The sequence below is a fragment of the Microcaecilia unicolor genome, chromosome 1, assembly GCF_901765095.1.
Source record: "Microcaecilia unicolor chromosome 1, aMicUni1.1, whole genome shotgun sequence".
NCBI classification, from domain to species: Eukaryota; Metazoa; Chordata; class Amphibia; order Gymnophiona; family Siphonopidae; genus Microcaecilia; species Microcaecilia unicolor.
The window spans coordinates 35259654-35286745 of NC_044031.1; the positions used below are offsets into that span (position 1 = coordinate 35259654).

The 27092-nt window shown below is 46.5% G+C and overlaps 1 protein-coding gene and 1 pseudogene across 2 annotated transcripts; one reads left to right on the top strand and one right to left on the bottom strand.

Moving 5' to 3' along the window:
- The window catches only part of LOC115465113, a 500577-nt pseudogene that overhangs the window by 95439 nt on the left and 378046 nt on the right, over nucleotides 1–27092 (bottom strand).
- Nucleotides 1155–26682, top strand: LOC115465002 (gastrula zinc finger protein xLCGF3.1-like). 2 transcript variants are annotated; one of them, XM_030195401.1, is made up of 4 exons: nucleotides 1155–1275; nucleotides 12607–12733; nucleotides 13171–13278; nucleotides 25758–26682. In XM_030195401.1, the coding sequence occupies exons 1-4, from the start codon at nucleotides 1222–1224 to the stop codon at nucleotides 26588–26590; spliced, it is 1122 nt and encodes a 373-aa protein (XP_030051261.1). In that variant the 5' UTR covers nucleotides 1155–1221; the 3' UTR covers nucleotides 26591–26682. The 2 variants fall into 2 exon arrangements, with proteins under 2 accessions (XP_030051261.1, XP_030051267.1); XM_030195407.1 differs by having other exon boundaries at nucleotides 25761–26682.

A 27092-nucleotide genomic window follows, 5' to 3' on the forward strand; every position in this document is an offset into this window, starting at 1 on the left:
CCTCACGTCACTTCACTGGCTTCCGATCAGTTACCGCATACAATTCAAGCTTCTCCTCCTTACCTACAAATGCACCCGGTCTGCGGCTCCTCACTACCTCTCTACCCTCATCTCCCCCTATGTTCCCACCCGTAACCTCCGCTCATAGGACAAATCCCTCCTTTCTGTACCCTTCTCCACCACTGCCAACTCCAGGCTCCGCTCATTCTGCCTTGCCTCACCCTATGCCTGGAACAATCTTCCTGAACCCCTACGCCAAGCCCCCTCCCTACCCATCTTCAAATCTCTGCTTAAAACTCACCTCTTCAATGCTGCTTTCGGCACCTAACCTTTCAAGAAATATAGTATGCCCTTTCAGATCGACTCTACACCTGTCTTTTACATTGTACACTTGTCTCTAGATTTACACCTGTCTTTTAGATTGTACACTTGTCTTATAGATTGTACACTTGTCTTTAGATTGTACACCTGTCTTTTAGATTGTAAGCTCCTTGAGCAGGGCCTGTCCTTCCATGTTAAATTGTACAGCGCTGCGTAACCCTAGTAGCGCTTTAGAAATGTTAAGTAGTAGTAGTAGATATGGGAAGCTTTCAAATAAATTAAAAATCTGCCAAATAAGTTAAAAAAAAACTTTTGTCCTGCACCTTTTAAGGCACTGCCTATCCAACTGGAACAGCTTTAAACTTTTTACAGATGGACCATGCATAGGCAGTCCATTATTTCTAATAATCTTTTTTTACTATTGTTTTCAATAGAGTTTGCTATAGTTTTGGGTGTACTTGTGACTCCGCCTACTGGCTTCAACTGGTTACGATTTATAACAAATTGCTACCTATGAAAAGTTATTCCGTTCTTATACTTCCTTTGTGTACATCCGTATGCTGCACAAGCTGGCACGTTTGAAACTATAAGTGAGATTAAATAAAAATGCTACCAACAAAGAACAACAAGGTGGATGCAACAGCTCAGAGGTTTGCTTATTTGTTTTGAGTGTACGTATCAAGACAGCTGCACGGGGAAGGGAAAACAGACTAACCTAAGTGGCTTCAACATGTTGACGTCATGCCGTCGCCTGTTCTCGATCAAACTTCCTTGTGACAGGTAGTATTTTGCACTGGTCTTCTTGCGATGATGTCATCATTGTGAGCCCAGTATTGATCTCAGTGTGGAACAGAGGAGAGAAGCTTAATCCCAAGAAGGGAAAAAAAGAGAAGAGCGAAAATGAATCCTCTCCTGAAAAGAGGAGAGAGAATGGCTGAGGCTGAACCTGCACAGGTAGGGCAGCTTTCACTCCAGGGCTGGGGCGTTTCACCAGCAGCTCAGACAAAGACACTTCCGCGTAGCTTTGACATTCAGTAACTGCAAATAAAGTCTAGTTTGTATGTGCAAATGTTACATCCTGTTCAGAATCCTGTTTTTAGTCATGTGTCTGACATTTAGTTAAATTATGAGTACAGCTTTTTCAGTGCATAATTTCTTTTTTAAATACTTTGGTGTATTTTTAAATGCATATCAATACTTGATGTCACCAGTATCCAAATCATAGATATTTGTATAAATTTTTATGCTGTGCTCAGTCACGCCCATGATTTGGATACTGGTGACATCAAGTATTGATTTATATCCGACACCAGGTTTATTTATTGATTGATCCCCATACTTGATTAAGTATTTTTAAATACAACCTGTTATTCACAAAAGGTGTCCCGCACAAGTGGGTTCGCCATCACACATTGCATGTAAACATAGGAGCCGACTCTGTGGGTGCTTGAGCACCCCCAATATTGAGAACATTCCTTGTATGCGGCCAAGGAAGTGTTATTTCCACTGGGCTTTGCACCCCCAATAATTTTGAAAAGTTGGCTCCTATGAATGCTAAGATAAAAATTGGTTATTTTAGTAGTTTTACTATTTCTGTAGAATGGCGACAAAGGGCTCATCTTAAACAAAGTACTAAGGCGCGCTCACGTTTTTGGCGCACGCAAAAATTGTAGGCGCACTAAACGTTAGAGATGTCAATGCGTTCCTATGGGCATCTCTAACATTTAGCGCACACGCTAAAAACGTGAGCACGCCTTAGTAAAAGATATCCTTAAAGAAGGGTATCTCGCCTCACCCCATGCTTGGAACAAACTCCCTGAGCCCATACGCCAGTCCCCCTCCCTACCCATCTTTAAATCATTGCTCAAAGCCCACCTATTCAGTGTCGCCTTCGGCACCTAATCACAACACCTCTACTAGGAAATCTAGACTACCCCAACTTGACATTTCGTCCTTTAGATTGTAAGCTCTTCTGAGCAAGGACCGTCCTTATTTGTTAATTTGTACAGCGCTGCGTAACCCTAGTAGCGCTCTAGAAATGTTAAGTAGTAGTAGTAGTAGCACAAAAGGGATTGGTGCTGAGGACAAATATGTGCCTTTCCCCTTGAGTTTCAGAATGTGACCTACAGAACTCCCTGAGTTAGAACTGTTCGAACAAACTTTTCCTCTTCAGTTTTCCTGACAATTTAAAATTTGTGACCAGTAAACTTTCCTGGCTCAATTTTCCTGGTAAAATTCACATTTTTAACAAGCAGGCTTTTCTGACTCAATTTCTCACCAAAATCTCCCACCTTTCCGAGTTTAAATTGTACCATTTCCTGCCTTACAGAATAAAAAAAAAAAGCGAAAAACCCCCAAAACAAAAAAAACACTGCTCCAATGAAGTTGCCCAGCTCAAACCCCAACTAATCAGGTTTGAGAACCCATTATATAAAGACAAACCTCAGACCTCACTGCATGATGGCTGAAATATCAGTTCTTTTTACTCAGATATGGCAAGACCTAGACAGCTGCAACAATTATATTTTTGATATGGAATTAAGAGCTATTGTTATGGGTATTGGCACCTGGAAACTCATGTAACTCTGGCCTCAGACCTGAGATACGATATGCATGAAAAGCTTGCTGACCAGTCAAGCCTTGAATAGAATTTTATTTATTTATTTATTTGTTGCATTTGTATCCCACATTTTCCCACCTTTTTGCGGGCTCAAAGTGGCTTACAATACATCATGAATAATGAGAATACATGAGAAAGTATACATTTAGTAATAACAGAAGAATTTTGGGTAATATGATAATGATAGAACATGGTATTATTTAACAATCAAACGTAGTAATAGAAATTTAAGAAATATATCAGAATCATAAAGAAATTGTACATTTGATAATGGTAGAAGATCTTGGGTAACATGATAATGAAGGACACGACAGTAGTTTGGCAGCAAATATTGTAGCGGCAATTCTGGCTGTGTGTACATAAATTCATATTTGTTGATCATTGTTGTATGCCTTGTTGAAGAGATGCGTCTTCAGTAGACTTCGGAAGTTGGCTTGTTCATAGGTCGTTTTTAGGTTTCACGGTAGCGCATTCCAGAATTGTGTGCTCAGGTAGGAAAAGGTTGACGCATGCGTTAGTTTGTACTTAAGACCTTTACAATTTGGGAATTTCTATCTTTTAACCCTGGAGTTTTTAATCCACATTATGTTCTCATGAGCCAGAGAAAACCCCATCCCCAGTTTTGACTGCAAAGCTGGCTGGGTTTTCTGGGCTCTCTGCTGAATATGATAATATCTGTTTGGAGATGAGGTTCAAGAGTCTGCTACCTTCATTAAGCAGAACCTGTCTGGGCCCACTTTTTGCCCAGCCTCCTCTTCTAGGAGTTATCAGACTGGAGGGCAAATGGGGTTCTGTTACTCCTTAAAAGCTTAGGTACTCTGCTTCCGCCTGTTCTTCCCAAAAAAGACTGGGTTCTTGTTCTCATGCTATTCAGCAGAGAGCCCAGAAAACCCAGCCAGCTTTGCAGTCAAAACTGGGGATGGGGTTTTCTCTGCCTCATGAGAACATAATGTGGATTAAAAACTGGTTAAAAGATAGAAAACAGAGAGTCGAGTTAAATGGTCAGTATTCTCAATAGAGAAGGATAGATAGTGGGGTTCCCCAGGAGTTTGTGCTGAGAACGCTGCTTTTTAACATATTTATAAATGATCTAGAGATGGGAATAATGAGGTAATTACATTTGCTGATGATATAAAATTATTCAACGTTGTTAAATCGCAAGAGGATTGTGAAAATATTGCAAGAGAACCTTACGAGACTGGGCATCCGAATGGCAGATAACATTTAATGTGAGCAAGTGCAAAGTGATACACGTGGGAAAGAGGAACCCAAACTATAGCTACGTGACGCAAGGTTCCACATTAGGAGTCATTGTCCAGGAAAAGGATCTAGGTGTCGTAGTTGTTGATATGTTGAAACCCTCTGCTCAGTGTGCAACCGCAGCTAAAAAAAAAAAAAAGCAAATAGAATGTAAGGAATTATTGGGAAAGGAATGGAAAACAGAAATGAGAATGTTGTAATGCCTTTCTTTCCGCCCTTTCTGCCTCGCCTCACCCTATGCTTGGAATAAACTCCCTGAGCCCATACGCCAAGCCCCCTCCCTGCCCATCTTCAAATCCTTGCTCAAAGCCCACCTCTTCAATGTCGCCTTCGGCACCTAACCATTATACCTCTATTCAGGAAATCTAGACTGCCCACCTTGACATTTCATCCATTAGATTGTAAGCTCCTTTGAGCAGGGACTGTCCTTCTTTGTTAAACTGTACAGCGCTGCGTAACCCTGGTAGCGCTTTAGAAATGTTAAGTAGTAGTACTTTCGCTCCATGGTGCGACCACACCTTGAATACTGTGTGCAATTCTGGCCACTGCATCTCAAAAAAGATAGCAGAATTAGAAAAGGTACAGAGAAGGGCAAAGAAAATGATAAAGGGGATGGGTGACTTTCCTGTGAGGAAAGCTACCGTATTTTTCGGACTATAAGACGCACCGGACCATAAGACGCACCTAGGTTTTAGAGGAGGGAAATAGGAAAAAAAAAATTTTCCTCTTTCCCTCCTCTAAAACCTAGGTGCTCCGGTGCGTCTTGTCCGGGTTTTGGACCTCCGTTGTGTACTTACAGGATTCCATGTTCCCTGGTGGTCTAGTGACGTCGGGGCAGGAAAGAGCCCCCTCTTTCCTGCCCATCGCGCTGCTCTCCGTGCTTCTCAATGCTTTCTGATGGTCTCGGCGATATTCAAAATGGCCGCCGAGAATCTCGCCGAGACCGTCAGAAAGCATTGAGAAGCACGGAGAGCAGCGCGATGGGCAGGAAAGAGGGGGCTCTTTCCTGCCCCGACGTCACTAGACCACCAGGGAACATGGAATCCTGTAAGTACACAACGGAGGTCCAAAAACGCTACCTTCGGACTATAAGACGCACCCCCCATTTTTCTCCCAAATTTTGGGGGAAAAAAGTGCGTCTTATAGTCCGAAAAATACGGTAAATCAGCTAGGGTTCTTCAGCTTGGAGAGGAGACGACTGAGAAGGAGATATGATAGAGATCTTTAAAATAACGAGTGGAATGGAGTGGAGCAGGTAGACTTAAATCGCTTGTTTACTCGTTCCAAAAATATTAGAACTAGGGGGCATGCAATGAAGCTACCAAGTAGTAAATTTTAAAACAAACCGGAGAAAATATTTCTTTACTCAACGTGTAATTGTTGCCAGAGAATGTGGTAAAAGCAGTTAACTTAGCGAGGTTTAAAAAAGGTTTAGATGACTTCCTAAAAGAAAAGGCCAGAAACCATTATTAAGATGGACTTGCGGAAAATCCACCACTTATTTCTAGGATAAACGGCATAAAATCTGTTTTTCTGTTCTGGGATCTTGCCAGGGGTACTTGTGACCTGGATTGGCCACTGTTGGAAACAGGATACTGAGCTTGATGGACCTTTGGTCTGTCCCATTATGGCAATGCTTGGATGACTCTGCAGTTAACGGAGTTCTGCACACATGTATTAATTAATGTATTTATAAAGATAAAATTCAGCCTTTTCATTGTTAACTCTAGTTATATTGCGGTATAGGAGGTCTTCCCCTGTCCCTAGAAGGCTTAAAGTCTAAGGGGCAAATTTACTAAATTGTGTTAAATTAGTTTTTGTGGGTTTGTTTTTTTTTAATATCAAAAACTTTTATTCAGATTTCAAGTTAAGAACAAATAATCCATTAATCAAAATATTCAATAGAGTTTGGGTACAACAGATACTATCCACCTTATAATTGAAAGAGAAAAACGCCTAGATTTCGACTCAAATCGGGAGATAGACGTTTATCTCACAAAAACGAATAAATCGGTATAATGGAAAGCCGATTTTGGACGTTTTCAACTGCACTCCATCGCGGAAGCGTACAAAGTTGACGGGGGTGTGTTGGAGGCGTGGCGAAGGTGGAACTGGGGTGTGGTTATCGGCCGAGGAGAGATGGGCGCCTTTCGCCGATAATGGAAAAAAAGTATGCGTTTGTAGCTAGAATTTAGGGCACTTTTCCTGGACCCTGTTTTTTCACGAATAAGGCCCCAAAAAGTGCCCTAAATGACCAGATTACCACCAGAGGGAATCGGGGATGACCTCCCCTGACTCCCCCAGTGGTCACTAACCCCCTCCCACCACAAAAAAATGATGTTTCACAACTTTTTATTTTCACCCTCAAATGTCATACCCACCTCCCTGGCAGCAGTATGCAGGTCCCTGGAGCAGTTGTTAGGGGGTGCAGTGGACTTCAGGCAGGTGGACCCAGGCCCATCCCCCCCTACCTGTTACAATTGTGCTGCTTAATGCTTATTAGTCGTCCAACCCCCCCAAACCCACTGTACCCACATGTAGGTGCCCCCCTTCACCCCTTAGGGCTATAGTAATGGTATAGACTTGTGGGCAGTGGGTTTTGAGGGGGATTTGGGGGGCTCAACACACAAGGGAAGGGTGCTATGCACCTGGGAGCTCTATTACCTTTTTTTTTGTTTTTGTAAAAGTGCCCCCTAGGGTGCCCGGTTGGTGTCCTGGCATGTGAGGGGGACTACTGATCCTGGCCCCTTCCACGAACAAATGCCTTGGATTTATTCGTTTTTGAGCTGGGCGCTTTCATTTTCCATTATCACTGAAAAACAAAAACGCCCAGCTCACATTGTCGAATATAACATGGACGTCTATTTTTTTCAAAAATACGGTTCGGTCCGCCCCTTCACGGACCCGTTCTCGGAGATAAACGCCCATGGAGATAGACGTTTTCGTTCAGTTATGCCCCTCAATGTCATTTAAATTTCATTACAAAAGAATAAGCACTGTATGAAGACTTGCTATGCTTATTCTCTTGTAAGGAAGCCAGCGTGTTATTTTAGCAGGCATTTTACTGCCAAAGCTCCATCAGTGAAAACTGTGATCGTAAACGGTCGGAAGTCGATTGGGTTTGGCGACCCACCTTTCTAGGTAAGCCTCACAATAATTATAATAAAAGAAAAAAAATTTGTAGAGAATGTTAGAAGAATTGAATACGGAGACTATTCCAATCAAAATAAATTATGTAAACAGTTTAAGATACGATGGCAAAATTATAACTTTTATGTCATTTTTGATAGTATATACTTGGTCCAGAGACAAGAGCATGGCTTTGGTTTGATCGAATTAAGTTCTTTTGAGGAAGCAACAAATGCGAAACACAGGTTGTGTTGAGGATAACAGGATGAAATACCGATCAGCCAATTATGAGAGACAGAAAAAAAGAAAAAATTTTAAACCATTTCACAGAGTTCACGAGCATAGTTTTCACTAATGGAGCTTCAGTAGCTAACCGAATAGACCCCAACAGATGGTTATAAAGATCATATGGATCCAGCCCAAAGCTAAGTATTTATTTAAACAATTACCCAGCATGTATAAATTTAGATAAGATCGGATAATAAAGCAAGTTAAAAGCAATATCAGGAGTGAGGGAGGGCTGGAGTGCAATGATGTTGGGTTCAGCATGTAACTTTCTAGTAGTCCAGACTCCAGCCAAAGCAACATGGGTTTTACTGAGCACTCACATATCAGTATTTATAGATAAAAGTGTATATTTTTTTATTATATATATTGTTTCATGCACATAGCACAGCATACAAAAAAATAAAAAAAATTGACTTATAACGGTTTCTATAGTACATATATGTAAGTTAAAATGTAATGCCAAGAAGTGTAGAGTGATGCACTTGGGGTGCGGAAACCCAAAAGAGAGATACCAGATAGGAGGGGAGAGATTAGTAAGCTCGACTCAGGAGAGAGACCTTGGGGTGTTGGTGTCGGAGGATCTGAAGGTGAAGAAACAATGCGACAAGGTAACGGCCATGGCCAGAAGGATGTCAGGCTGCATAGAGAGGGGCATAACCAGCAGAAGAAAGGAGGTGTTGATGCCCCTCTACAAGTCGTTGGTGAGGCCCCACTTGGAGTATTGTGTTCAGTTTTGGAGGCCGTATCTTGCTAAAGATGGAAAAAGACTGGAAGCGGTGCAAAGAAAAGCTACAAAAATGGTATGGGATTTGTGTTGCAAACCTTGGAGGAAAGGAGGAACAGGGGAGATATGATACAGACGTTCAGATATTTGAAAGGTATTAATCCGCAAATGAACCTTTTACGGAGACGGGAAGGCGGTAGAATTAGAGGACATGAATTGAGGTTGAAGGGGGGCAGACTCAGGACTAATGTCAGGAAGTATTTTTTCACAGAGAGGGTGGTGGATATGTGGAATGCCCTCCCGCGGGAGGTGCTGGAGACGAAAACGGTAATGGAATTCATACATGCGTGGGATAAGCACAAAGGAATCCTGTTTAGAAGGAATGGTTCTGTGGAATCTTAGCGGAGATTGGGTGGAGACGCCGGTAATTGGGAAACAAAATGGGAGCTGGGCAGACTTCTTCGGTCTACGCCCTGATTGTGACTGAATAGATAGGGATGGGCTGGATTGTAAATTTTAAGGGGCTTCGATGTTAGCTTCAGAACTTAGTACAAGAGCAGTACTGGGCAGACTTCCATGGTCTGTGCCCTGAGAAAGGCAAGGAAAATCAAACTCGGGTTAATAAAGTATCACATACCATGTAAAATGAGTTTATCTTGTTGGGCAGACTGGATGGACCGTACAGGTCTTTATCTGCCGTCATTTACTATGTTACTATGTATGAGGAGAGACTTGCTGACCTGAACATGTATACCCTGGAGGAAAGGAGAAATGGGTGATATGATACAGACGTTCAAATATAGGTGATATTTATCAAACTATGCAAGGCCAGTCACCAATCGAGCCGCCGAGTTCTGGACCACCTGCAATGCCTACAAAGAAGACTTTGATAAGCCCAAATACACAATGTTGCAGTAGTCCAAAACACTAAACATCATGGCCTGTACCAGCTTTTGAAAATCAGTCCTAGGTAGCAAAGGCTTAAGCTTACTCAACAATCGTAATCGATAGTAGGAATTTCTAACTATTGCTTGAATTTGAGGTTTAAATGTCGACTGGTTATAAATTTTTCACTGTATCAGACATTAAGATGGAAACACCAGCTAAAGAAATGGTTGAAGGAAGCTCTGATACAAAACAAGCTTCCAAGTAATCCATTCAGGTAAGATAATACAATAAGCTGAATACAAACTGGAATTTCAAACGGCAGAAACATTTTGGTATTTAATTCCACACCCTTCCCTATCCTCCTCCCAGTAATTATTATTATTAACATTTGTATCAAGAATTCTCACTTCCATGAAGAGGTGGGAGGCCTGTACTTTTGTGACCCCCCCCATCCAAACTAGTCCTCTCTTCCCTCTAGTGCAGTGATGGTGAACCTTTCAGAGACCGAGTGCCCAAACAGCAACCCAAAATCTAATTACTCATCGCGAAGTGCCGGTACTCATTATGGGCGGGGTCACCACATATGACTCCACCCCATGATAGCCACACCCCCTTACACCAGCCATGGCGCATATAAACAGACATCATTGAAAATATTATACTAGTATAGGAGAAAAAAATAACATGATTTTCTTTCATTATAAATCATTTCTGTAAGTTATTACAGCTCCAGTATACCCAGTGCAAAATAAGACAGCAGATGTAAATTCTCAAATTGGACATATTCCAAACACTAAAATGAAAATAAAATTATTTTTTCTACCTTTGTTGTCTGGTGATTTTGTTTTTCTATCCATATTGGTCCTAGTCGCTGATTCTGCTGCTCTCTATCTGTTCTCTTAACTCCGTTTCCAGGGCTTCCTTTCCATTTATTTCTTTACTTTCCTCCTTTCTTCTTCATTTCTTGCCCTCCATCCATGTCCAGCAACCCTCCTCTCCCCTGCAGCCACCCATGTCCAGCCACCCTCCTCTCTCCCCCAGCCACCCATGTCCAGCCACCCTCCTCTCTCCCCTGCCCTCCCAGCGGCAGGCCTCCCTCCCACCCAGCACCAAGTCTCCCTCCCACCCAGCACCAGGCCTCCCACCCAAGCCTCCCTCCCTCCCACCCAGCACCAGGCCATCCACCCACCCAGCACTCCCACCCAAGCACCAGGACACCCACCCAAGCACCAGGCAGCCCTCCGCCCTCCCTCCCTCCCTCCTACCCAAGCACCAGGCAGGCCTCCCTCCCACCCAAGCACCAGGCCGCACTCCCTCCCACCCACCCGGCGTCAATCATTCCTTCCTTCCTCCCTCCCTCCCACCCGGTGTCAAGCATTCCTGCCTACCCGGCACCAGCCCGCCATCCCTCCGAACCGGAAGAAATTTAAAAGTCTTCCCTTGTCCGAATAGGCGGCGTCAGCATCAGCAGTAGCAGCGAAAAGCGTGCTGCTGTTTGGCGCGTTTTCAGCCTTCTGTCTCTCAAGCTCTCTGGTCCCGCCCTAACAGGAAATGAGGGCGGGACCAGAGAGATTGAGAGACGGAAGGCTGAAGACGCGCCGAACCAGCAACACGCTTTTCGCTGCTACTGCTGATGCTGACGCCGCCTACTCAGACAAGGGAAGACTTTTAAATTTCTTCCGGTTCGGAGGGAGGGATGGAGGGCGGGCTGGTGCTGGGTGGGTGGGAGGGAGGAACGCTTGACACCGGGTGGGAGGGAGGGAGGAAGGAATGATTGACGCCGGGTGGGTGGGAGGGCTGAAAGTCTCGGGTGAGGCGACCGACGGTGCGCGTGCCAGCAGAGAGGGCTCCACGTGCCCTCTCTGGCACGCGTGCCATAGGTTCGCCATCACTGCTCTAGTGACTCCCCCCTCTGTATATCATAGAGGCCATGTAAAGGTGTAAACCATACATATTTCTAGTTTTTAATATAGCTATTTTGCTTTTCTTGAGCTGGGAGCAGACTTAAGAGTTGCAAGAGAGTTATAAATGTGTTTTTTTTTTTTTTTTCTGAAAAATACCTTTCTAAGGCTGTGGTCTGACATTTGGCCTTTGCTATGCTAACCTGTGATAAGTTGCTGGTCAGCAACTAAGACAGAGACTCCTATGTTTAAGGACATCTGCTGTACCCAGATAAACAATCAAAAGGAGAAGTAAGTGGGTGTGAGTAAAATTGTGGCAAGAGGGTGGGGATAGTAACAGGGTAATTTTACCCATTATCTAATGAAAACTTACATGACAGGCCCTAACTGTCAATTTAAGGGAATAAATGATAGAATTTGATGGAACATGTTGGAACATGATTCATCATAACAGGAAACAGAATATTCTGGAAAGATGCATATTCATTAGGTAGGAAGGGTAATTATAATTTAAGATAATGAAGAAAGGAAGAAAAAAGTATTTAAGAGGAAACAGAACTGAGGATGACGAGCCTCAGTGTGGCTACTAGCAGGTGGATATATTGACAGCTCCCAGGGAAAACTACATATTATACTGTATTGGGAGTTTATTTGTTACTATTTCAATAATTACTGATTGGCTTCTTTGACAATTTGAATAAACATTTATTATGTCTAATACTTATTTAGTAGCCAGACGTTTTCCTGCCTGGGGGAGTAAACATTTACCCGAGGGTCCACCCCCAACCCCCCCAGGAGACCTCCAGAAGGTTACTTCTGTCTCAGAGGCAAGACAGAAAGCAGACACCTCCCTCAATTCTGAAGCGCTGCATTTTTTTTAAAGCATTGCTGACTGCAGAGTTTGAATATCCGGGGAGGATGATCAGACTTTATGCACAAAGCCAATACCCTAACTGTTACTGTAGAAATCAAGATGTTCGCTTAACCCTCCATTGCCCCAGGAACAAAATAAATGCCTGTATGTAATATGTAAACTGCTTTGAATACATCCCACCCCCTTTCCCCGGAAGGTTTCAGACTTACAGGAACATGTGCTTTTTTTTTCTTAATAAATTCCAGATGATGTAGTTGTAGTGGATGTAGTGGAGGAGTGGCCTAGTGGTTAGGGTGGTGGACTTTGGTCCTGGGGAACTGAGGAACTGAGTTCAATTCCCGGCACAGGCAGCTCCTTGTGACTCTGAGCAAGTCACTTAACCCTCCATTGCCTGCCGCATTGAGCCTGCCATGAGTGGGAAAGCGCGGGGTACAAATGTAACAAAAATAAATAAATAAAAATAGTTCTCTCCAAATATGGGCACAAAAGTTCCTTTTGAACTTTCCTTGAACTGCTACTGAAAATCCTAATAATATGTCAGGCGTTTGCCTTGATGTGCCTGAGGCAGCGGGTGCTGAGCGGCTTCCTCCTCTTGTTCCAGGTCCCTGTTACATTTGAGGACGTCGCTGTCTATTTCTGTGAGGACGAATGGGAGATGTTAGCAGAATGGCAGAAGGAGCTTTACAAGGAGACCATGAAGGAGAATTATGAAACTCTAACATCGCTGGGTAAAGATGTTGTTCACTGAAATGGTTTGAAAATTATCCTGCTCCTTACTAATATAATAAATGATGATTAAAAAATGACTAACTTGTGACCATCTCCATTATTAGGGTGGACTTGAGAAAATCCACTGCTTATTTCTAGGATAAACCACATAAAATCTGTTTTGGGATCTTGCCAGGTACTTGTGACCTGGATTGGCCACTGTTGGAAACAGGATGCTGGGCTTGATGGACCTTCGGTCTGTCCCAGTATGGCAACACATGTTTTTATGTACTTTAAATAATCTGTTGATGATAAAAGGCCACATGGGAAAGGCACTGCTGCCTATCATGCTTTTATTTAGTTTTGCACCACTTATGTTCCAGCTGCCTAAGCTGTACAAATATTTTATTTTAAAAAGCAAAATAAGTGTAATGCAATTCTTTTTGGCTTGAAACAGACTCTTCTTCTGAGAAACCTTCTCTTATATCAAAGATTGAGCAGGACGAAGATTTGTGTGTCTGGGATCAGCAGGATGTAAGAGAGAGATTAAATAGTTCTCGGAGAGGTGAGTGGCAGCGCAGGTACTGGAAAGGACTCCCAGGAATCCTGGGGGAACCTATTTCTCTGTATGCTGAGAGGGGAGAAAGTGGCTGGTTGGGGCCTTCTGATACGTGAAGGATTTTTTTCATTTGTGGCTTTTCCTACCTTTAGAGAGTCATTTTATAAAGGATTTCAGCACCTAAAACGCTGTTTTAGGAGTTAATACGGGCAGTTATAAAGTGGCTTAGCTACGACTGGATGGATCCAGGATGGAAAAATTTAAAATGAGCTCCCTTTAACACCATCTCTCCCAACATAGTGGGGACTGAAGGAGGAGAAATCCTTTCAGAGTTCCTTTAAATAAGTGAATTCTTTTGTTAACCTGCATCTGCTCTTTCCTCTATTCTCCTGGTCACCAATGTGTGAGATGTCCCTTGTGGAATTCTTTACAACCACTCTGCATGTGTTTGTATCTGTGTTGCCTCTGTGTATCTCTCTCTGACTTGAGAGGGAAAAGGGATGGGCAGTTTGAATAGAGCTGTGACTATTAATTCTGTATAATTTTGGTTATGTATCACTTTCGTTATCATTTGGCCTTACCTTTGTAATCCACAATTAACCATTCGTCGTGGTTGTGGAATAAAAGCAATGCATAGCTGTACATAAATAAACCCTGTAAAAAGTAAACACATTCTCCGAGGACAAGCAGGCTGCTTGTTCTCACTGATGGGTGACGTCCACGGCAGCCCCTCCAATCGGAATCTTCACTAGCAAAGTCCTTTGCTAGCCCTCGCGTGCCGATGCGCACCGCGCATGCGCGGCCGTCTTCCCGCCCGAAACCGGCTTGAGCCGGCCAGTCTTCTTTTCTCCGCGCTCGGGACGGTTGTGTTTCTGTTTCGTGCCCCGAAAAAGTCGACCTCGCGCGTCGTTTTCGACTCGTTTTTGCTTCAAAAGTGTTGGAAAAAACCTCTTTTGGCTTTTTCCCTTCCTCTAGTTCGAGTTTTTCACCCTGGTAAGTTTTCTTTCGTCGTCAGGGTAGGCCTTACTTAGGCCCCGGTCGAAATTTCCTTCCCGCTTTTTTCTGCTGGTGCCAAATTTCGCCATTTCGTCTTTCGATTTTGCCGGCGTGATTTTTCCGCCCATGACATCGAAGCCTTCCAGCGGCTTCAAGAAGTGCACCCAGTGCGCCCGGGTAATCTCGCTCACTGACAGGCACGCTTCATGTCTTCGGTGTCTGGGGGCCGAGCACCGCCCTCAGGCCTGTAGTCTGTGTTCCCTTTTACAGAAGCGGACTCAGGTAGCGAGGTTGGCCCAGTGGAACTTTTTGTTCTCGGGCTCTTCGTCGGCATCGGCACCGGGGGTATCGAGTGCATCGACGTCTGCAGCGTCAAGACCTTCATCCTCGGCGGCCAGTGCATCGAGTGCATCGAGGCATCGACCCTCTGCATCGGCGCCGAGACATCGGGTGACTGCATCAACGTCGGTGGTACCGGGACCTCGTCTGCTGATGTCGTCGGACGGTGGTGCTTCGTCTGGAGTGCAGGTGAGGGCTGTCCACTCCCCTGCTGGTGGCGGTGAGCCTTCGGGTGGGTCTCCCCCTACCCTGAGGGCTCCTGCGGTACAGCCCCCCCGAGATCGACCCTCTTCGGTCTCGGCCCCGAGGAAGAGACGGCTGGATTCTACGTCCTCCTCGTCGGTGCCGGGAAGCGCCGGTGACGTGCTTTGCAAAAAATCTAAGAAGCATCGACACCGGTCCCCTTCCCGCGTCGGCACCGAGAGCTCTGGGTCGCCGAGGGAGTCGGCACCCAGCAGGCATCGGCACCGAGAGGACCGCTCACCCTCTGTTCAAGAGGTGTCGATGCGCTCCACTCTGGACAGCCCGGAACAGCCTCCACGCCCGGAACAGGTTCTGACGTCGACGCCTGCATCGACTTCCATGCCTTTTTCTGCAGCCGCTCTGAACGAGAGCCTCCGGGCCGTTCTTCCAGAGATTCTGGGAGAGCTGTTGCGCCCTACCCCTTCGGTACCGGCGGTGCTTGCGCCTCCGGTACCGTCGAGTGTGGCGCCGGCTGGTCCATCGCCCGAGGTGAGGTCACCGGCGTCGGTGCCGCATGCAGTACCGACTGCCGTCGCCTCCCAGGAGGGCTCCCCGACTACGTCGGCGGAGGGAGCTTCGCCGATGCGGGCGAGGGAGTCTACCTCTCGACGCCCCCATCGTGGACGTGGCTCCACGGAGTCGAGTCGGGCGCGGTTGCAGACACAGGTTCGTGAACTTGTGTCTGACACCGAGGGTGAGGCCTCGTGGGAGGAAGAGGAAGACATCAGGTATTTCTCTGACGAGGAGTCTGAAGGTCTTCCCTCTGATCCCACTCCCTCTCCTGAAAGGCAGCTTTCTCCTCCTGAGAGTCTGTCTTTCGCTTCCTTTGTCCGGGAGATGTCTACAGCCATCCCCTTCCCGGTGGTTGTGGAGGACGAGCCCAGGGCTGAAATGTTTGAGCTCCTGGACTATCCTTCTCCACCTAAGGAAGCGTCCACAGTACCCATGCATCATGTCCTCAAAAAGACATTGCTGGCGAACTGGACCAAGCCATTAAGTAATCCCCACATTCCCAAGAAGATCGAGTCCCAGTACCGAATCCATGGGGACCCAGAGCTGATGCGCACCCAGTTGCCTCATGACTCTGGAGTTGTGGATTTGGCCCTAAAGAAGGCTAAGAGTTCTAGGGAGCATGCTTCGGCGCCCCCGGGCAAAGACTCTAGAACCTTAGACTCCTTTGGGAGGAAGGCCTACCATTCTTCTATGCTCGTGGCCAAGATTCAGTCCTACCAGCTCTACACGAGCATACATATGCGGAACAATGTGCGGCAGTTGGCGGGCTTGGTGGATGCGCTCCCCCCTGAGCAAGCCAAGCCTTTTCAGGAGGTGGTCAGGCAGCTGAAGGCGTGCAGAAAATTCCTGGCCAGAGGGGTGTATGACACCTTTGATGTTGCATCCAGGGCCGCTGCTCAAGGTGTGGTGATGCGCAGGCTCTCATGGCTGCGTGCCTCCGACCTGGAGAACAGACTCCAGCAGCGGATTGCGGACTCGCCTTGCCGTGCGGACAATATTTTTGGAGAGAAGGTCGAACAGGTGGTAGAGCATCTCCACCAGCGGGATACCGCATTCGACAAGTTCTCCCGCCGGCAGCCTTCAGCATCTACCTCTACAGGTAGAAGATTTTTCGGGGGAAGGAAGACTGGTCCCTACTCTTCTGGCAAGCGTAGGTACAATCCTCCTTCTCGACAGCCTGTGGCCCAGGCTAAGCCCCAGCGCGCTCGCTCTCGTCAGCAGCGTGCGACTCAGCAAGGCCCCTCGGCTCCCCAGCAAAAGCAAGGGACGGGCTTTTGACTGGCTCCAGCAGAGCATAGCCGACATCCAAGTGTCAGTGCTGGGCGACCTGCCAGTCGGGGGGAAGTTGAAAGCTTTTCACCAAAGGTGGCCTCTCATAACCTCCGATCAGTGGGTTCTGCAAATAGTCCGGCAAGGATACACCCTCAATTTGGCCTCCAAACCTCCAAATTGTCCACCGGGAGCTCAGTCTTACAGCTTCCAGCACAAGCAGGTACTTGCAGAGGAACTCTCCGCCCTTCTCAGCGCCAATGCGGTCGAGCCCGTGCCATCCGGGCAGGAAGGGCTGGGATTCTATTCCAGGTACTTCCTTGTGGAAAAGAAAACAGGGGGGATACGTCCCATCCTAGACCTAAGGGCCCTGAACAAATATCTCGTAAAAGAAAAGTTCAGGATGCTTTCCCTGGGCACCCTTCTTCCCATGATTCATGAAAACGATTGGCTATGCTCTCTGGACTTGAAGGACGCCTATACGCACATCCCGATACTGCCAGCTCACAGACAGTATCTGCGATTTCAGCTGGGCACACGTCACTTCCAGTACTGTGTGCTACCCTTTGGGCTCGCCTCTGCGCCCAGGGTGTTCACAAAGTGCCTGGCTGTGGTAGCAGCGGCACTTCGCAGACTGGGGGTACACGTGTTCCCATATCTCGACGATTGGCTGGTGAAGAACACATCCGAGGCAGGAGCCCTGCAGTCCATTGTATAATTATAATCACAGCACACAAACAGAAAAGGAAAACCACACCATGCAGATGACTATTCGCCTCCTGGAGCTACTGGGGTTTGTGATAAATTATCCAAAGTCCCATCTTCTCCCAGTGCAGAGACTCGAATTCATAGGAGCTCTGCTGGATTCTCGGACGGCTCGCGCCTATCTCCCAAAGGTGAGAGCCAACAACTTGTTGTCCCTCGTCTCGCAGGTGCGAGCGTCCCAGCAGATCACAGCTCGGCAGATGTTGAGATTGCTAGGCCACATGGCCTCCACAGTCCATGTGACTCCCATGGCCCGCCTTCACATGAGATCTGCTCAATGGACCCTAGCTTCCCAGTGGTTCCAGGCTGCTGGGGATCTAGAAGACGTAATCCACCTGTCCACGAGTTTTCTCGAATCCCTGTATTGGTGGACGATTTGGTCCAATTTGACTCTGGGACGTCCTTTCCAAATTCCTCAGCCACAAAAAGTGCTGACCACGGATGCGTCTCTCCTGGGGTGGGGAGCTCATGTCGATGGGCTTCACACCCAAGGAAGCTGGTCCCTCCAGGAACGCGATCTGCAGATCAATCTTCTGGAGTTGCGAGCGATCTGGAACGCTCTGAAGGCTTTCAGAGATCGGCTGTCCCACCAAATTATCCAAATTCAGACAGACAACCAGGTTGCCATGTACTACGTCAACAAGCAGGGGGGCACCGGATCTCGCCCCCTGTGTCAGGAAGCCGTCAGCATGTGGCTCTGGGCTCGCCGTCACGGCATGGTGCTCCAAGCCACATATCTGGCAGGCGTAAACAACAGTCTGGCCGACAGGTTGAGCAGGATTATGCAACCTCACGAGTGGTCGCTCAATTCCCGTGTAGTGCGACAGATCTTCCAGGCGTGGGGCACCCCCTTGGTAGACCTCTTCGCATCTCGAGCCAACCACAAAGTCCCTCAGTTCTGTTCCAGGCTTCAGGCCCACGGCAGACTGGCATCGGATGCCTTCCTCCTGGATTGGGGGGAGGGTCTGCTGTATGCTTATCCTCCCATACCTCTGGTGGGGAAGACTTTGTTGAAACTCAAGCAAGACCGAGGCACCATGATTCTGATTGCTCCTTTTTGGCCGCGTCAGATCTGGTTCCCTCTTCTTCTGGAGTTGTCCTCCGAAGAACCGTGGAGATTGGAGTGTTTTCCGACCCTCAACACACAGGACGAAGGGGCGCTTCTGCATCCCAGCCTCCGGTCCCTGGCTCTCACGGCCTGGATGTTGAGAGCGTAGATTTTGCCTCTTTGGGTCTGTCAGAGGGTGTCTCCCGTATCTTGCTTGCTTCCAGGAAAGATTCCACTAAGAGGAGTTATTTCTTTCTGTGGAGGAGGTTTGCCGTCTGGTGTGACAGCAAGGCCCTAGATCCTCGCTCTTGTCCTACACAGACCCTGCTTGAATACCTTCTGCACTTGTCTGAGTCGGGTCTTAAGACCAACTCTGTAAGGGTTCACCTTAGTGCAATCAGTGCATACCATTACCGTGTGGAAGGTAAGCCGATCTCAGGACAGCCTTTAGTTGTTCGCTTCATGAGAGGTTTGCTTTTGTCAAAGCCCCCTGTCAAGCCTCCTACAGTGTCATGGGATCTCAATGTCGTTCTCACCCAGCTGATGAAACTTCCTTTTGAGCCACTGAACTCCTGCCATCTGAAGTACTTGACCTGGAAGGTCATTTTCTTGGTGGCAGTTACTTCAGCTCGTAGAGTCAGTGAGCTTCAGGCCCTGGTAGCCCAGGCCCCTTACACAAAATTTCATCATAACAGAGTAGTCCTCCGCACTCACCCTAAGTTCCTGCCAAAGGTTGTGTCGGAGTTCCATCTAAACCAGTCAATTGTCTTGCCAACATTCTTTCCCCGTCCTCATTCCTGCCCTGCTGAACGTCAGCTGCACACATTGGACTGCAAGAGAGCATTGGCCTTCTATTTGGAGCGGACACAGCCCAACAGACAGTCCGCCCAATTGTTTGTTTCTTTTGATCCCAATAGGAGGGGAGTGGCTGTAGGAAAACGCACCATATCCAATTGGCTAGCAGATTGCATTTCCTTCACTTACGCCCAGGCTGGGCTGGCTCTTGAGGGTCATGTCACGGCTCATAATGTTAGAGCCATGGCAGCGTCGGTAGCCCACTTGAAGTCAGCCACTATTGAAGAGATTTGCAAAGCTGCGACGTGGTCTTCTGTCCACACATTCACATCCCATTACTGCCTGCAGCAGGATACCCGACGCGACAGTCGATTCGGGCAGTCAGTTCTTCAGAACCTGTTTGGGCTTTAGGATCCAACTCCACCCCCCGAGGGCCCTGTTTGTTCTGTTCCAGGCTGCACTCTCAGTTAGTTGGTAAATTTTTTAGGTCAATCTCAGTTATGTCCTCGCCGTTGCGAGGCCCAATTGACCATGGTTGTTTTGAGTGAGCCTGGGGGCTAGGGATACCCCATCAGTGAGAACAAGCAGCCTGCTTGTCCTCGGAGAAAGCGAATGCTACATACCTGTAGAAGGTATTCTCCGAGGACAGCAGGCTGATTGTTCTCACAAAACCCGCCCGCCTCCCCTTTGGAGTTGTGTCTTCCCTGGTCTTTGTCTTGCTACATATGAGACTGGCCGGCTCAAGCCGGTTTCGGGCGGGAAGACGGCCGCGCATGCGCATCGGCGCGCGAGGGCTAGCAAAGGACTTTGCTAGTGAAGATTCCGATTGGAGGGGCTGCCGTGGACGTCACCCATCAGTGAGAACAATCAGCCTGCTGTCCTCGGAGAATACCTTCTACAGGTATGTAGCATTCGCTTTCCAGACATATATAGTAAACCTGTCATAGTAATAGAAACCATGGTGCTCATTTCCCATAGCTGACAAATTAACTGTTAATAAATCTGAAAAAAAAATAAATTCTGCCTTTGATGCCTAAGCATTTCTTTGGCACTATTTCTGCTTTTCTCTGTTGTTTTTTTTTAAACTCTCTTTCCAGGTTCTTCTTTCTCTATGTCCAGGATCCCATTTTTCCTCTGCGTCCCTATCTGTACTGTCCAGCAGCTCCCCTCTATGTTTCTGCCCCTATTCTCCCGCCATATTCAGCATCTCTTCTCTGTGGGCTGTCTTACTCTGTCCAGTATCTCCCATCTGTGTCTCTCCCTTTCTGTCGTTTTAATTTGAGCTAGAGGAAGGAGTTGTTTTTCGTGCCTTAACCCTCGTCCCTGAAGCAAGCAATTGAAACCTGCAGAGTCGGGCGGTTTAAGGGGAAGGCATTGTGGAATTAAGTGGAAGAATTCCCACGAGACTAGATAAGTACTCAGCTTTTCACCTTGCACATTTGGTTTAAAAAGACTGAAAGTTTGTAGCACAGTGGTGTCGGGAAGCAATAAAAAAAAGAAAACAAGCCTTCCGAACTCACTGCAGGGATACCCGATGAAAGAAACGCTATACCATTTCATAGCAGTATTTTTGACTGCATGAGGAGTGGGAAAATCATCTGAGGGTTCCCTTGCTACTCATTGGTGTGCATTGTATTATAAATACTGGATAAGTGGATCAGTGCATTGGCGTTAGCTGAGACTTTAGTTTAATATTTGGGTGGCTAAGGTCCTGGTTTATTTTGTTCATCTCCCTTTCTGTCCAGCATTGCTCTTCTGTGTCCCCTGTCCCTATGCTCCCTCCATGCCCAGTACCTCTTCTCTGTGTCCCTGTCCTCCCAGTGTCCAGCTTCTGTTTCTTACCTTCCTCTTGTATCCCTCCCTCCCTATGTTGGTTTAGCATCTCCCTCTTGTCTCCCCCTACCATCCAGTCTCCCCCACTCTTCTGCACCCCCTCCCCTCTGCTCAAGGTCTCTCTTTCTCTCCCCTCTGTTCCATCCTACTCTTTCCCCCTCACAGATCTGGCATTTCTCCATCACACCACCCATACATGGGTTCAGGATTTCTCTGTAGTCCCCCTCCCCACTGGTCCTCCAACGTGCAGTGGGTTGCTGACAGAGGGAGGGATTAAAACAAGTTACCTTCAGCCGGCCCTGCCAGGGCCTTTCCTGTGCATCATCCCACCCACAATAATAAGTTGCATCAGAGAGATGGGATGTCGCTCATGAAAGGCTCTGGTGGGCTAGCCAGAGGTAGTCTGTTTTCATGACTGCCCATGCTGGTAACCCATCATGCACTTGAAGAACTGTGGGGGTAGGGGACTAGAGAGATACCAGACCCGCATGGGGGGGGGGGCAGATGAAGGAAGTCATGCTGGAAAGGGGCTGGGGAGATTCAGCTGCAAATGGCCCCTAACCAGGGGTGTAGCCAGACCTTGGCAGGAGGAGTGTCCAGAGCCCAAGGTGGGACGGGCCTGCCGCTGAACCTCCCGCCGCCGACCCCCTCCTCCAACCGCCGACCCTCCTCCGTCACCACCACCAGGTACCTTTGCTGATCTGTTTCTGTGAGTCCTGACGTACTGCATGCACGTCCTGCATGGGGCTACATACAGAACATGCACACAGGACGTCAGGAGTCAGGACTCACATAATCAGATCAGTGAACGCGCCAGAGACCGGCGCTGAAGAAGACTTCAGCTGGCGGGGGTTGGGGACCCCCGCCAGCAAAGGTACCTGGCGGTGGGGGGCAGCGGTGACGGAGGGGCGGCAGCAGGGGGGGGGTCGAAAGGAGGAGGCCAGGGCTAAATCTGTGGGGGCCCATGCCCCCGAGGCCCCACCTAGCTACGCCCCTGCCCCTAACACTGAGTAGCCCTGGGAGTTTTTTGCCAGGTTCGCTCAATGGTAGCTACACCTGTGCTTATAAAACTAGCCCCTGGGTTCTACACTCAAAATTAGGCTCACATGGCTTGGTATTCAAAGGATTTCTGCTCCTAACTATGATAGTTATGCTCATAAATTGGTCTCTCTGAAAATTTACTAGGGCTGAGTGCATAACTCTCTATATCTAACATTTCCCTAAACTCCATCACAGAAAAGGAACTAGTGTCCACATATGTCCTGATCCCCAAGAAGACAGAGAGGGCTTATGCAAAATGAATAATGTAGCTTGTATTAAACATTGCAAGGTGTGTTATTCATGGAAAGATGAAAATGCACGGCCCAGTGCTCCTGGAGAATAACTTAAAGGGGGCAGTACTTAAAAAAAAAAAAAAAAATGGACCCATGATCCCCTCCACCCCCAATTGCTTTTCAAAATACCCTGACCCTCAGTTTTCTCCATCACTAATTATAATCTCCCTAGTGGGTAGTAGGGGGAAAGAATGATTCCCTAGTTCTCCTACCCCAGTGGTTTACTGCATCAAGATGGCAGCCTCAATCCTGTAGAAATACTCTGTGTTTATTGCCTTACAATGTTGTGTTTTATCTTCCAATATAATATAAGGACTCAAATTTATAAAAAGTATCCAATTATCTATAATCATAAATTACTTCACTATAGCAATACCAAATTAAAAAAAAACATACTTTATTTTCAAAAAATATATATAACCTTATCACCCCAACCACTGGTGAACACAATAACTTTTGTCAATCACCACACCCGCTGTTCACATGAGAGGCATTGGCATTCGATAAAAAATAATACAGTAACACCTTACAATTTCCGGTATGTTTGTTACAAATTGCACAGCAACATTCACTGATCCAAAAAGCATATACTTATCAGTGACACTTATGGAAGTCCCAAGTGCCTTTCACGTGCTCTTGAGTCTTTGAAAATGCAGTCAGGGTGGGTAAAGTTCATCATTTGGAGCTACTCATCCACAAAATATTAAAATCTGCAGTGTCCCAAATACAAATCTCAGTGTTCAGAATCCATCATGTAGTTATCCTCATTATTTAATCCCTTGTATTTTTGAAGCTTGGTCTAATAATATTTGATCACGTAACAGGGTATCATCGTGATGCTTTTTTTGTAGAGTAGGCTCTACGCTTTAGAGGAGTGGCCTAGTGGTTAGGGTGGTGGACTTTGGTCCTGGGGAACTGAGGAACTGAGTTCAATTCCCACTTCAGGCACAGGCAGCTCCTTGTGACTCTGGGCAAGTCACTTAACCCTCCATTGCCCCATGTAAGCCACATTGAGCCTGCCATGAGTGGGAAAGCGCGGGGTACAAATGTAACAAAAATAAAATAATTAGTTTTGGAGCAGATACCGTGATGGGGGTCTCGCCTGTGAGTTACCGAAAAGTGTATTATATATTAATGTTGATTGAAAGAAATATGTACTTTTGCGCTGCTATTTATTTTAATTAGATTGACATGTGCAGAATTGCCTTGGGATATTGAGGGTCAGCATGTCAGCACTTGCTGATCTCCTGCTGTGCACAGTGTAATCTTGGGTGCTTATCTTGCATTGTGCTACGTCATACCCTCCTTCACTTCTTCCAGCCTGGTGTGTCAATTTGAGCAATCAAAGCAGATGTGCTGGGCCAGAAGAGGCTAAGGAGGATGTGACTGAAAGTACAGTGCCCCTGCTGTGCTCAAACACACCTGGGATGTGCCTCCTTCTCCTGCCATATGAATGACAACTGCAGAGAGAGAAAGTAGAGCGAGGGGAGATTGAGAATTGGGGACAAGAGGGAGTGAGTGAAGGATGAGATCGGTGTTGGGAAGACTGTTGTCAGTGGACTCTCCTTCCCTTTCTGAATCCAAGATCCCCTGCTCTGATGTTGGATCCCCTCTTTCTCCTCCCCTCCCATGATCCTCCTTTCCTCTTTCTTTTTTTTTTTTTGTTACATTTGTACCCCACGCTTTCCCACTCATAGCAGGCTCAATGCGGCAGGCAATGGAGGGTTAAGTGACTTGCCCAGAGTCACAAGGAGCTGCCTGTGCCGGGAATCGAACTCAGTTCCTCAGTTCCCCAGGACCAAAGTCCATCACCCTAACCACTAGGCCACTCCTCCACTGTTGCTACTATTTGAGATTCTACATGGAATGTTGCTATTCCACTAGCAACATTCCATGTAGAAGTCGGCCCTTGCAGATCACCAGGCTTCTACATGGAATGTTGCTAGTGGAATAGCAACATTCCATGTAGGATCTCCAATAGTAGCAACATTCCATGTAGAAGTCGGCCCTTGCAGATCACCAATGTGGCCGCGCAGGCTTCTGTTTCTGTGAGTCTGACGTCCTGCACATACGTGCAGGACGTCAGACTCACAGAAGCAGAAACCTGCGCAGCCTTCTACAAGGAATGTTGCTAGTGGAACAGCAACATTCCACGTAGAATCTCCAATAGTATCTATTTTATTACATTTGTACCCCATGCTTTCCCACTCATGGCAGGCTCAATGTGGTTTACATGGGGCAATGGAGGGTTAAGTGACTTGCCCAGAGTCACAAGGAGCTGCCTGTGCCGGGAATCGAACTCAGTTCCTCAGTTCCCCAGGATCAAAGTCCACCACCCTAACCACTAGGCCACTCCTCCTCCTTCTTCTACTCCCTGTTCTTTTCTATCCCTACCCTTCTTGCTTTAGAATCCTCCTCCAATTCCGTCCTCTGAAATCCACTCTCCCTCTGCTGAGATTCGTCCCCTTTCCCCATTCCCCTTCACTAGAAGTAACCTAGTGGTTAGTGCAGCGGGCTTTGACCCTTGTCAACTGGGTTCGATTCCCACTGCAGGTCCTTGTGACCCTGGGCAAGCCACTTAGAACCTCCATTGCCCCAGGTACAAAATAAGTACCTGAATATAATATGTAAACCACTTTGATTGTAACCACAGAAAAGCAGTATATCAAGTCCCATCCCCTTTCCCAGCACTGATTCCTAAAATCTCTATTAAAAGAAAAAAAGCCAAAGAAAGTAATTGAACGTATAAACACCAGCAAATTACATTTGTATGAAGTAACCCTGCTCCCCCCAACAACAACAAAAAAAAAGAATTAGGGAAATATATGCAAATTTATGAAAATATGCCACAGAATTAAAACAAAATTCTGCTAAAGAAACTTGCTGCAGAATCTTTAAAAAAAATGTATTGGAAGGCATGAAATATATGCCCTTTGCTTGCTGTTGCATATCTAGTTCTGAGAGTCTGAATAGGGCAGTGGCGTAGCCACAGGTGGGCCTGGGTGGGCCAGGGCCCATCCACCAAGGGCTCAGGCCCACCCAACAGCAGCATATATTTAGTGCTAGCTAGTGGGGATCCCAAGTTTGTCAGCTGAAGACCTCCCCCTGATGGTGCTGAAAACACTGCTCTCCACTTCAGCAGTCTAAACTTCCTAAGCTGATGATATTGGCCTCATCACATTGGGGGGGGGGGGGGGGGGGGGGGAGAGGAGAACATTTGGTGCCCACCCACTTCTTGACTAGGCCCACCCAAAATCTGCTGTCTGGCTACGCCCCTGGAATAGGGATCCCCAAAACTTGTTCTGCATCACCAGCCTATCAAATAATGGCTGTACTTTTGTCTTATCCAGCAGGTTGCGAGAGCAATCATGTAAAGAAGATGCTTCATAACGAGTGTACTGAAATTCCAGAAATCCAAAAGATGCTTCCAGAGAAAAAGGGAAACCTTAAGAGAGAGAAACAGTTTACGTGTCCAAATTGTGGTAAAAGCTTTAATTCTAGATCGTATCTGAAAATACATTTCAAAATCCACCAAACAGCCCACAGCAGAAAGAAATCTTTTACATGTACTGAATGTAATAAAAGTTTCATTTGGTCATCACATCTGAAAACCCACCAGATGTTTCACAGTGGGCAGAAACCTTTCAAATGTACTCAGTGTAATAAAAGTTTCACTCAGTCATCTCATCTGAAAAGCCACCAAATGATCCACAGTGGACAGAAACCATTTACCTGTATGGAGTGTAATAAAAGTTTTGTTCAATCATCGCAGCTGAAAACCCACCAAATGATCCACATTGGACAGAAACCTTATAAGTGTACAGAGTGTAATAAAAATTTTACTCGGTCATCAGATCTTAAAAGGCACAAAATGATTCATGATGGACAGAAACCTTTTACCTGCACAGAGTGTAATAAAAGTTTTATTTTGTCGTCAGCTTTGAAAAAGCACCAAATGATCCATAGTGGACAGAAACCTTTTACGTGTTCTGAGTGTAGTAAAAGTTTCACTTGGTCATCTGATCTAAAAAGGCACAAAATGATCCACAATGGACAGAAACCATTTACGTGTATGGAGTGTAATAAAAGTTTCATTCAGTCATCACATCTGAAAACCCACCAAATGATCCACATTGGACAGAAACCTTATAAATGTACAGTAGACTCTGTAAGAAAGAGCTAAAAATGATTATTCATCTTCTAGCTGGCTGTGACGTGCTGAGGGCAAACATTTTTATACAGAAAGGCACGACAAGGTGATGCATCTCATTCATTGGAAACTCTGTAAGCATTACAGTCTCAGTGTGCCAGAAAAGCATTGGGATCGTGCCCCTAAGAAAATTGTGGAAAATGAAGAGGTTATGATCACCTGAGACGTCCCCATCCTGCCTGATAAAAAGCTGGATGCTAGAAAACATGATGTAGTGGTAAAATAGAAAACCACCCGAACAGCATTGATTATAGAGGTGTCTGTACCAAGCGATTACTCTGAATTTTGTGGAGGGAGACAAGATCCTTAAGTACCCAGAAATGCAGTTGGGAAGTTTTTGTATATCTTCCTGCCATAGTTTCTTGGTCTCTGTTATTTTGGGTGCGACGGGCTTGATTGAAAAAAATTTTCCAAGGTAAACTCTACTACTACTAACTAGCATTTCTAAAGCGCTACTAGGGTTACGCAGCGCTGT